At 48.8% G+C, this 12,334-nt stretch overlaps 1 protein-coding gene across 3 annotated transcripts in view; it reads right to left on the bottom strand.

Moving 5' to 3' along the window:
- Positions 1-8,314: 8,314 nt before the first annotated feature.
- The window catches only part of Ky (kyphoscoliosis peptidase), a 34,714-nt gene continuing 30,694 nt past the window's right edge, over positions 8,315-12,334 (bottom strand). For all 3 annotated transcript variants that reach the window (XM_027414308.2, XM_035444737.1, XM_035444738.1), the window contains 2 exons: positions 11,607-11,797; positions 8,315-9,210 (listed from right to left, as the gene is read on the bottom strand). In XM_027414308.2, the coding sequence (XP_027270109.1) occupies positions 8,315-9,210; positions 11,607-11,797 (1,087 nt within the window). The remainder of the gene's footprint in view (positions 9,211-11,606; positions 11,798-12,334) is intronic.

Here is a 12,334-nt window from a genome sequence, read left to right as displayed (position 1 = left end):
TCCTTGACTAGTAAGGAGGAAATGACTATTTAGGATGCTGTAACATCCTTCTTTGGTCAACAGCCATGTAAATAACACAGTGGTCTACTATTTTCATTTTGAAATGGCTAGTAAATACTCACTTCAGATCACTGCTCACTCTGAATACAGGGCAGTGCTTAATCTGAGATTCAATAGTCAGTGAGTTTGGCTTCAGCGTTCCAATTTCTCTCTGGAGTGATGTGTGTGCTACATGGACCCTGCCCACAGTCCAAGGGTGTGAAAAGCCCACCAGAGCATCCAGGAACCTATTGTTTGGTTTCTAGCTGGTTCTCAGGCAGTGGGCTGACTTATTGGGAGTCAGCATTCCCCATGAGGCTGAATAATTTTCTTCACTCTTTTGGTCTTGGCTCCTGTTTGGCTGTTAGTCAGGGGTTGGTGAATATGTGCAGACTGCCCTTCCCATCCAGGATCTGTGATCACTGGTTACCATGAGGGTCTTTCCTACTCTCTCAGAGGGAACCCCAGAGTCCTCATAAACCTAGTCCAAGCAGTGATGCTCAAATGTCTATAAAGTCTGCTTGAGAGAGGAAACGTGTGTGTGTGTGTGTGTGTGTGTGTGTGTGTGTGTGTGTGTGTGTGTGTGTGTTTGCATGAGTACACTACCTATGAGAATATGTGTACATGTATGTACCAGGAAGTCAAACTCAGGTGCCATTTACTTTTTTTGTTAAGATGAAGTTTCTCACTGGGACCCGAGGCTTGCCAGCTGGGCTAGGTTCGCTGGCTGATAAACTCCAGAGATCTGTCCATCTCTACCTCCTTGGTGCCTCTTCACCTGGCCTTTTCCATGGATGTTGGCGACCAAACTTGGTTCCTCATGTTTCCATAGCAAGCAGGTTGCCGAATCATCTCCTGAGTCCCAGAGATCTTTGTGGACCTGTTCAGGTATCCCTTTCACACACAGACCCTCACTGCTGCCCTTTGCCACCAAGTCAACCAAGCTTTCTGTTAATTTTCCACTCAACCCCAAGAGCAATCCTGTTTTAAAAAAATCCATGAGCAGGGATGAGAAGATGGCCCAGTGGATAAAGTGCAAGCTTGAAGATCAGAGTTTGAATACCCAGGACCCTTGTAAAAGCTGAGCAGGTACCTGTAATCCCAGAAGTGGGGAGACAGGACTGGGGCATCCCCAGGGCAAACCGGCTATCTACAATAGCCAATCAGTGAGCTCTGGGTTCAGTTGAGAGAGCTGCCTCAATAAAGTAGAGAATGATTGGTGAAGACTCCTAATGCTCACTTGGGGGACTTTCACATACATGTACACACATGTGCACACCCCTAAGTATGTCCCCACACATGTGAACACACATACACAAATGCATACCACCATACATATGCAAAGAGAGGTATGGGGTGGGGGCAGGGAGAGGGATAATGAGTTCTTCTGTGACAGTCGAGCATACTCCTGCTTTGCCAGTAGAAAATATTGTGCCTTTTAGTCCCAATTAGTAAAACTGGCCATTTGGCAGCTTTTTTTCATAACATAATAGGTTCTCCTGGGGCCTGAGAGACTCTCCTGCAGTTAGGTTTGTTGGCTGAGCTCTGTTTGGGTAGGTGAGGATGCAATTAATGGGAGCCTTAGTGTGTTTGTGTTACTTTGGGTCAAACAGGAGCATCAGGCTCATGTTACAGATTCCTTTAAACAGACCAGGCCAGCAACTTCACTGTCACTCACAGCTGAGGAGTCCCTGAGCCTACCTTCACTGGGGTGGTGTCACCTTTCTCTTGTCACATAGAAATCTTGCATTCAAGTGATATTCCACAGACTAAGCATATGCCCTCTTCTTCTTTTCTTCTCTTTTCTTTTCTTTTCTTTTCTTTCCTTTCCTTTTCTTTTCTTTCTTCCTTCTTTTCTTTCTTTTCTTTTCTTTTTTTGATTTTGAGACAGGGTTTCTCTGTGATGCCTTGGCTGTCCTAGAACTCACTCTGTAGACTAGGCTCAGCGTATGTCTCTCTAGAGCCTCAAGGATAATTTGAGATAGTTGGTCTTGATAAAAAGGGTCACTCATGTCTGTGAAGATCACTACTGGCCACCCCTCAGTCCTCCCCAAGTCAGCTGCTCCCCTTCCCTGGGTTGGGATCCTCCCCTGAGAATCTTGGGCTCTCTTTCTCATCCAGGGCGTGGCAGGCAGAATTGAGTGAAGCCCCAAGGGCCAGTCCTGGGAAAATGAACATTCTGGGAATGGCTGCTGGCAGCTGGGTGGCTGCTCACCTCCGTTCACATTCCTTCTCAGTCTTCCCAAGGAAATACTGAGCATTTATCAAACACCTAATCGGTGCCAAAAACAGAACCAAAGTGAGTGTTCCAAGAATTCACAGTACTGAGATGGGAAAATGGACTAGGGCTCTGATACCTAACCAAGAAGCTATCTACAATTGATACCCATTTGCAAAAGAAAAATTAGTTTTCTCCAGTGGAATCCTACTGGGTACATTAACCACACTTAAGAGTAGTTTCCAGAGGCCCATCAGTAGATGGCCAACACCAAACAAACTCAATAGTATTTTTTGTAGACTTTTGGTCTCATCTTGCTTTGGGCATTTTTTTTTTTAATCTTTCTGGTCTGCTTGTATATGATGGTTTCCAATTTTGTATTTTTATCATTTGTATGTATAAGTGTGTGTTTCTTTCTTTTTTAATTCTTTTTTTGCCATCTTGTTTGCTTTCTAAAAAGTGACAAGAAAGGGGGTGTGGATATATATATAATTTGCAGCCCTCTGGAACCTCCGATACTCTCTCATCACTCAGTCATGCAGAGTTCTGAGTCATAAATGTGGTGTGAACACAGAGGATGGCTGAGGACCAGACTTTTCCAGGAGAGAGGGAGGGAAGAGTGTTAGCACAACAGGGAACAGCACGGGCAAAAGCAGGGTGGTAGGAGGATATGTGGATTTGATGTCTCCTGTTGACTATTCTAAGGGCTATTGCCACACTCCTGGCATCTGGAGACTCCCCGGGAGACTTTTGCTCTGGAGCCTCCTACCCCATCCCACCTCAGTCTGAGGTGCTGTCTGTCTGGTCCTGATTGCTGGCCTTTTATGTTGAAGGGCATCGCATCCAGGACAGTGTGTTCTTAGTGTTCAGTGCTGGCTCTGACTGCTGCTGCTAAATGTGTGATCAGTATTGATGCTGGTCCAGGAGGACCACAGGGAGGCAGCCTGTGAGTCACTGTTGGATTGCCTGATCTACAGCTGCTTCTCACTGCTGGTTCAGCTGTGGGGAGATTTCCCTCTATGGGCCCTCATCAGCTGTCAGCCTCTCTTTCTGACTACAGTGAGAAGAGTTGTCTTCACCCTGTCCCGAGAGTGAAACACTTGGCACATTGTCTCCAGAGGGAAAGGAGGTGACTGGGCACTCTCTTGATTCTCTCATTAAAATCATCCTTTGTTTCCCATCCAAGCATTAACCGGGTCTGGCCCAGCTTAGCTTGTGAGATCAAGTGGGATCAAGAATGTTCCTGACAGTAGGATTTCAGACTTAAAACCAATTTTTGTTTGAAAACTTCCTTTGCCCACCAAATGCCTTCTCCAGAGGCATCGAGCTTCCTTGGGAAGGTTCTCAAGAAAACCACTCAGTGGGGTCATTGTTCAGATTGGAGGTCAGTATAGACAGTAAAGGCATAGGCAGGGCTCATCTTGGCACATAGAGAATCAAACAGTGGTGCTGAGGGAATGTGGGGTCCTGAACGCTCTCAGTGATGCAAAGACAGATGAGAGAAGACCCGAGAAGCCTCCAAATGGACCAGATCTTATCCTGGAGGATGAAGGGGTCATGGGTCACCCCTATGCATCTTCCTTGGGAATTTGAGTGGTTTAAGAATCCTTTTTTTTTTTTTTTTTTCTGAATGGAGGTCTGAGAACAAGGTGTCTCCCTAGGGACACATCCAAGAGAGGACTGTCCAGGGGGCTCTTAGTCTTCTTTAGTTTTGTTTGCAAATCATAGAGAACCCACATCTGTCGGGGCTGCTGTTTCCCTGTGGTCCATCTGCTAGGCTCTGCACATCCCCTTGCCCTCAGGAAAGAGAAAGGCCTGCAGTGCAGTGTGCCAAGGGCTTAGAGGGCCAGGCTCTTAACACAGCAGGGCCCTTCAGATATTGTTTAACTGACAATCCCAGGATGGTGCCTGCCATTATCTGTTCCCAGAGACACAGCTTGGAAAAGTCTCTGGGCTGGGAGGAACACTGGAGATCAATCTCTTCCAGTCCCTGGGTGGAAACTTCCAGCATGTTCCAACAATTCAAGAGTTAGTCCTACTGACTGGAAGACCCGAAGACTATTTGCTCTGACTTCTTAGCATGTCATTAAAGTGTTGTTGTGTCCATGGATGACAGTCCACTATGAACCCCCACCCCAAGGACAGAGTATAACACATCTCATTTTTGTGTCTAGCAATGAGGGACGCGATAAGCCCAGATTTGGGAACACAAATCTTTTTGCCCTTCACACTACAGCTATGAGAATGGTTTCCATGGTTACAGCAGTTTCTCAGAGGTGTCTGGATTTTCATTTTTTTCCTTTAGTCCCCTAAATGTCTAATTTATGAGTAATCAGTTTAGGCAACCTAGAAAGTTTCTTGTATATATATGAATATCAGGAAATATATTATATATTCAAAAGCCAAAAAGTAGGTTGACAGGCAAATTTTTGGCACATTTTTCTTCTCCCACTATAAAAAGAAATTTGGACTGACTTTAAGATGTTCAAGTTAAACAAGATTCAATGAAAGAAACATGGCTTTAGATTCTTCAAAGGCACGTGAGCCGCAGAGGGCTGGGCCTGACCTAATTATGTTTTCTTTAATGTGGAGTAGCTATTTGCCCAACATCCCATTTGCATCTCGCCATCACATTCAAATGGCAGGGACATTGATTTCTTTTTTAAAAGCATCCTTTGAACATGAAAGTGTTTTTTCTTGTTTTTTTTTCCCTTTTCTCCTTGTGAGAGCAGCGATAAGGATGGATCGATAATTACATTGTTGGATAAAAATGAATATAAATTTTATTGAAAAACAACCCCAGCAACAATGTGAGGAGAGCATCTTCAACAGCCAGCGACCCACACAATTCAGCGCACATGTTAGAAGAAACAGTCACCTTTGCAGCTTTAGATACTTACTCCAAATGAAAAGAAATGACAGACCTCAGATAAAGTGCCTTTGAAATCTGACAATCGTGAGCCATATGTCACACCATTAACCCCAGGTTTACTGTGGGCCAACCAGTGTGACTCAAGAATTAGTGGAGAGAGAACCCAACCACTTCAGTAAGCATGGGAAAGAAAACTCCAGAACACCGGGGAAACTTTTCTCCTTTTCAAGTCCTTTGAGAATTTCACAGACTTTATTGGCAATGCGTTCCTCCTGCTTAACAACAGGAAATGTCTCTTTATATCTAGCTCAAATCCTTCATGCTTCAGTTAATCTATTTACGGTCTCTTTAATCTCAGCGGGCCTTGAGAAGTCCATCCTGGTGGGACAATGAGACATATGGAGAACTCAAAATATTCACAATCAGACCAAGAGCAGTCCAGCTGAGCCGGTGGCACTTCTGAAGCAGTCTGAAAAGAGGTTAATTGCACTCTTTTGCCCCACCACGCCCCATCCTTCTGCACCCTGGCACCCATCCTGGGGTTTGCCTGGCAAAATGTTGGGTTTGATCAGTTTCAGCCTGACAATTGGTACAGCAATGAGTGTGATAAAAGCGACCTTGGCCAGGCAGGCTTGTGTCCAGGGTTTCTGTCTCAGGAAAAGATTTCTGGGCAAAACACTCTTAATTCTTATCACATTCTGTGTTTTCTCACCACGCCAGCCAGGAAGTCTACCCAGGCTGTTCTCACAGTCTGCATGGCAACGCTGACCTCGGCGTATCCAAGAGGGCCCAGGAAGCACCTAGTGATTTTAAACAATCATAGATCCAGTTGGGGGTTGCAACTTTTCATATAGATCACCAGGGGGCGCTCGTGCCATTCGATCGGCCCCCGGGACTCGTGGACCGGTAGACAAAGAGGGGGATTTGAATAAAAAGCCTTCAAAAACGCAACCTCCAAATTTCCAGCCTGAGCAGCATGCGTGTAAAAATTCATGAAGATTGGATTTAGTTTCATGTATCTTTACTTCAGTAGAAAGAAATGCAGGCGTTTTTCTGAGTGCTCCTACAGCTGCCTTGACAAAGGGGCTGCCTGGTTAAATGAGGAGGGAGGGGCGTGCAGATGACTCGCGGGCTGGGAGAGGCCGGCCTGGGTCTCTGGTGCTGAGGACAGCTCCTGTTTTGTGGGGGTAGCATCCTCTACAAGCTCCCCGTGGATTAATTATGCTGTTTTGAAAACCATGGCTATCGTCTTCTGCAGGGCTAGCAGCGGCAGCGAGGGCTGTGTCTAGTGTGTGGCAGGAATCGCAGGAGCACTTATAATTTTGTTAAAACATAGCACACTTCTTTCCACTCATAAAATAAAAGGGGGCGAGGAAAGGCTGTTTCCAGGCTGTGCAAACTCCACCTTGTAGTGGTGTGTAGCGGTGGTGCCTCCCTGGCTGTTGTGCGTTTTCCAGGAGTGAATGACAAGATGCTGATAGGTAGAGTCTGCCAGAGGGCCCAGGACACAAGCCAAGGCGGCTCAGCCCCCCAGCAGCCATGCTAATCACAAGTGAGGCTACCCAGTCTGGTGGAGGGTGGGTTCCGGGTACCAGGTGGGTGGCAGTGGGGGACCTGTAGGGAAGGGCCTGAAAGGGATGAAGGACTGAAGTTGCCCCACCTGGCAGACCACCCAACCCAGAGGTCTGGATGGCTGTGGCCAAGTCCTTCGTGTTAATCTCTGCAGTCCCAGAATCCAACACAGGGCCATGCAGCGGAGGCTATGAGTATTCCAGACTGGCTCTGGCTGCATCTGAGCCTGAGGACACATGGAGTGGCTCTCAGAAGTGAGGGCTGGGGCTCTGAGATAGGCAGAGCAAGCAGACTTCTAGAACACAGAAGTTTGGTGGGGACCATGTTAAAGTGTACCTGTGCACTGGGACGGTATTGTAGTGTCCTCTTGGGGCCTCTCTCAGGCCTTCCCTGCTTGCTGCCTGCTGCAGCCTGCCTTTCCCTCAGCCGTTGCCATGGAAACACCAGCCTCAGGTGCTGCTGAGGGCCAGCTAGGCAGCTGAGGCTTTTTAGGACAGGCCCAAGCAAGCAAGAGGCCCTCAACTGTTCCCAACAGAAGGTTGAACTCAGGGCAGGAGTTGTCATCTCGGAGAAAGACAGGAGGGAAAATGGCTATGATAGGGCTTTTTCTCAGAGACAGGCACAGGCATTCCCTCCAGGGGCATGTGGTGGTCCTGTCAGCCTGTTTTTTCTTGTAAGGTCTTGGAAGCAGCAGAATTCTATTAGCATATACTGTCCCTGGTTCTGCTGCTGTTTCTCTGGGGCTCATCTGCCTGCCCAGGACTCAGGTCTCCGTTCATGGTCATCAGCCAGGCTCCTGACTGGTTGTGTAGGCATTTGATGCTCCTGTGAAAAACTGGTGATGGGCCTGGCCTCAGACTGGGAGGGCAGGGCTGAACTCTGGTAGGTACACAAAATCGGGAATCTTCACCCTTAAGTGTGGGTTGCCAGACTTCCAAAGACACCACTCCATCCCTGGTCCCCCACCCAGGACATCCTGTGTGCACACAGCTGGTTTCTGTCCTTGTCACATCTCAGAGACTCACAGGGGTTGGGAGAGAACAGCCTCTAGTTGGCTGATTGTCAGCTGGCTTCTTTTCCCCATCTCCCTTTTCACAAGCTCTTGAAGAGCACGAAGTGGCTACCGAAGAGACACTAGGAATATGGAAGATGAGCAGGCCCAACTTTCCCCGGGGTCCAGAAGGAGTAGAGGAACACTGTATTTGTGGGGTGACTGATCTCACTGATAGATTCGGCCTCAAGCATCATTCTCTAGGCATCGTGTGGAAAGCTTTCAGCATGGGCAACATCTCTGCTTTCCCACCCATCTCTACAACACGGTACTAACACAGGAGCAGGCATGGGCGTGGGATATACTTCACAATACCTCGGATTTACATAGCACCTTTTTCTTCTAAAGGGCCTTTGCCTCTGTCCCTTCATCCACAAGCACGCTGAGTGAAACCATCAGCAATACAAATTCCTCAGTGCCTGTGGCAGAGCAGGGAGATTGAGGCAGAGGCCTAGAAGTGATTTCATGCAGAATAGTGGTGTCCCAGGCTCTCTGCACTTGGCTTGGGCTCTCCCTGGGCGGGGCTGGCCTTAGCCCTGGGAGGCTGTGGGTTTGCAGCCCCTCACTGGTCATTCACTTTGTATTTCAGGATGTAGGAGTAGAAGTTGTGGTTCGCATTCTCCAGCACCATGACATAGATTTCTTGGCAGCCAGCCGTGTTGCAGCTGCCCTCCCAGTATCCCTCCGGGTTGAGGGTCAGGGGCCACGTGTCCTGCCCTTTCACCAGGGCTTTGGCAATACCGTGAAGCTTCAGTTTGAAGGGTATGTTGCGGTTGGCAGGGAGCACACCCGAGAGAGGCTCCAGCAGCTCATTGCCCTGCCCCCAGTTGCCAAAGCTCTCGGGGAACATAGGCCAGTTCACCTTGGTGTTGGCACAGCACAGGAGGTAATTGAAGACAAAGATGAAGTTGCCTTGTTCTTGCCTCTTCTTCACGAAGATTTTAAGGGCAAACTTGCCAGCGTGGGGCAGCTGGACTTTCAGCTCTGTCCTCTTCTCTCGGTCCAACTGGAAGATGTAGCGCCGTTGCGTCTCCTCGGTGATGGTGCCGTCGTCTCCATGGAGGGATGCCAGGACACTGATGCCCTCCTCCACGCCAAAGCTGATGGAACAGCGACCATCACTGGTGTGGATGATGGGGTCAGGGTGGGAGGGCTTTGTGATGCCCATCTGCTCTGAGAACCAGCTGGGGCCCACGGGCTGGTGAAGCTCAGCGGGCAGCCGGACAGAGAGGTCCACGTAGTTGCACTTGAGTGTGTACTCAAGCACTGAGCTATAGATTTCAGAGTTGCCTTTGGCAAAGATCTGCAGCTTGTGGGTGCCCATGGTTGGAGGGTACACTTCCAGCTTCATCCCGTTTTTCCTGAGGCTCAGTAGCCCATGCTCCTGCTTGCCATTGAGCATGAACATGAACAGTGTTGGAGCACAGCTCTCAATGGTGACCGTGGCTTTCCCATTCACTGTGGAGAGGAAGTCCAGGTCAGGTGACATTGGTCCAGTGTGTTCTGGTGAATGCTTAATAACTAGATCTCACTTACAGTGTGTGTTCACGTCTGTGGTGTAAATCTCTCTACCAGGCTTGAGTTTACAATGTGATGTCACTGAACATGGTATTCTTCTGTTTCGTTTAGGCGAATATTTTTGAAAGAGCTGATAACTGGGGTGGGGAGCCCCAGCCATGTGTGTTCCTTTCTTTTACTATCCCATTTGGTTTACATCAGGTGAAACCTATCTGGATATATTACCTAATTCTAGAGCAGGGAAAGCGCTCAAAGGGCAGAAAGAGTGCCATCTCCTCCAACTATCTATCTCTCTTTAAAAAAAGGACTTATTTTTATGTGCATGTTTGTATGTCTTTGCGTGAATGCTGCTTGTGTGTGGGTGCCCATGGAAGCCAGAAGAGGGTATTGGATCCTCTGGAGCTGGAGTTACAAGTGACTGAGCTGACTAGAGGATGTGTGTGCTGGGGACAGAACTCAGGTCCTCTTAAACACTGAGCTGTCTCCCCAGCCCTGAAACTCTTTGCTTTCATATCACTCCCTAGTAGTGATCTTATAGTGTCAACAGCTGTCATATAAACACATTACCATAACCAGTTGGAAGGGCTTCACTCCAGGGAGTGGTGTCCAGGAGTGTTGAAAGGGTATTTCCTGTTCTCCCCTGCCCAAACTTGCTTCTCACATAGGAGTGCCATAGCTGTGATTCTGGAGTGGGCTTTGGCAGATTCATGCACCCATCCATCCATCCATCCATCCATCCATCCATCCATCCATCCATCCACTCTCGCTCCAGCTCCACCTTGACCTGTACTTTTGTATTCCTTTATTTAGGTCATTGATTTTCTCCTGGCTTTTGCAGCTCACGAGGGCTTTTTCTGTCTGGGCTTACCTGACTCCCCAGGACAGTACCTGCTCTGAGAGCCTGGCCTTACCTTCTGTTAGAAGCTGGCCACCCTATCCCTTGCCCCAGAAGCTTCTGCAACCATGTTCATGGATGGAGGCTGGCAAAGAGAAGGCTGTCTGGTTCATGTTCACTATTAATCCTCCACGCCATACTTGGTGAGGACTCACCATAAAGACCTGGCCACAAAGAGCCTACCCCAGCCCTCAGGTGAGCTGGGACATACCAAAGGGGGACTGGGGGACACTTTCAGAGAGCCCACCATTTTCAGAATGAATCATGGGAGCACTTTTCCATCCTCTGACTTTGCCTGGGCTGTGGGCTCTTTGGGAGGAGCTTGGTGCCTGTCCTAGAGAAGCCTTGGCGGAAGTGCATTGAGCATCTCAAAGGAGGTGAAGTACTGGGGCTCCCAAAGGCCTTCTGGAGGAGCCATGCCTGGCACCCCTCTGTCCTCCCTGCTTCTCCCTCCTGCACCCACTGACCCCCTCTCGAGGCTCTCTTCCTTCCCTTCCTTTTTGCTCCCCACCTCAGCTTCCCTCTCTTGCTTCTTCTCTCCCATCTCTATACGTAAGGCAATTCACATCCACCAAGAAACAGTCTTTCAAGATGTAGCCTGAATATGGAATTGCGTTTAGATTAGTATAAATTAAGAAATCTGGTGTTTACATTTTTTTTTCTGTCTCCCAAAAAGGCAAACTCAGCTCAGCGACATAACTACGGTGATGTTATGGTCTGCTTGAGTCTTTCTTGTGGTTTAACACCTCACAATAGAGTCCACAGACCTCCAGCAGCCTCAGGTGCAGGAAATGAGATTCAAAGTGAGCAGCCGTTTGCTGTTGCTTCAGCAGCCGGAGCTGCCACATGTCTGTTACTTGCCAGAGGCCAGGGGAGCTCTGTATCCAGGTCAAGAAATCCACAGGGAAGTGCAAGGGGCAAGAGGTACCTGCTCCCTGGCTTCACCCCTTGCCCTATCTCTTTACTCCATCACCTCACAGTGTAGGGTGGGGTCAACGCCATCATCCTGAAGGCCACCCTAGTTGGTTGCCTCTAGGAGCTCATGTCTGGGATGCATGGAGACCCCCTGATGACAGAGCTGGTGCTGACAGGAAGAGTAGGGCTCTGATGAGAAGGGGGAATTGAACTGACCAGCCTACCTGAGTTCCATTGTGTGCCAAGCTCAGCACCAGGTTCTGGATTCTCAGAGAGTCATGGGAAACAGTCCTTTAGGGCGAGCCCTTTGAGACCCATGACTGTGATTCTGGGATCAGGTCTTGCTTTTCAGAGTGTGCAAGCATCCACCTGCCATGGTTAACATGGTGTGTCAGGGGATGACAAACGTCAGTTCAGGCCAGCCATGGGAGACGCTAGGCTTGGTGGTCTGCTTTTCTTGGTTCACTCTAGTGGGAGTGGCTTGGGTCACTACTGGTGCCCTGCCTGTGGGCTTCCTTCTCCTTACCTGTTCGGATCATGGACGTCTCTGGGTGGGCACTCAGCATGCCCTTGTTGTAGAATTCACTCTTGTGGTACATATTGTTCTCAAACTGCCTCAGAGACTGAGGTGGCTTCAGCAGTTGCCAGTTTTTGTTGTCTGGGAAGTGGTCCTCGATGAACAGGGCGGGGTGGGTGAGGAAGTAGAATTCGTTGTAGCTGGAGTGGAGAGAGACCTGGTTAGGAGCCATGTGTAGCAATAGACCTGATGACCTTCACCACATCTGGCATCTCACAGGGGAGCTTGGGACATCTGTATTTAGTTGACCCAACCACTGGAGGGGTATTGCTGATAACAGTATGGAAGCAGTACCATTTGTGGTCCTAATGTGGGCACTGGAGACTCTTCTTCAGTAGTGGTGTGCAGACCCTGGGGTCACACAGGATCCGAGGCTCCTTCTGAGATTAGGCCACGGCATGAACCCGTGGCTTGCTCTCAGAGCCTTAGGATGTTAGGGGTAGGGTGGGGTAGAAAAGATGGCTTCCTCTATGTTTAATGCCCAAAAGTAATTTGAAAGGAGCAAAAGCATGACCCTTAGAGCAGGTGTGGGCAGTGAGGGCCTGAGAGGTGGGAGACAAGGTGCCAATGCTCTTGTTCCTCTAGACCCTTCTTGTCCCTGTTCCTGGGGGGCTGTGCAGGGGAGAGGGACTTCTGTGGCTCCTTGGGACTGGTCAGAGATGGAGACAGAAGGAAAT

The sequence above is a fragment of the Cricetulus griseus genome, chromosome 4, assembly GCF_003668045.3.
Source record: "Cricetulus griseus strain 17A/GY chromosome 4, alternate assembly CriGri-PICRH-1.0, whole genome shotgun sequence".
Taxonomy (NCBI): domain Eukaryota; kingdom Metazoa; phylum Chordata; class Mammalia; order Rodentia; family Cricetidae; genus Cricetulus; species Cricetulus griseus.
Note: the sequence above shows the minus strand (reverse complement) of the source record. Positions and strands in the feature narration are given on the sequence as shown.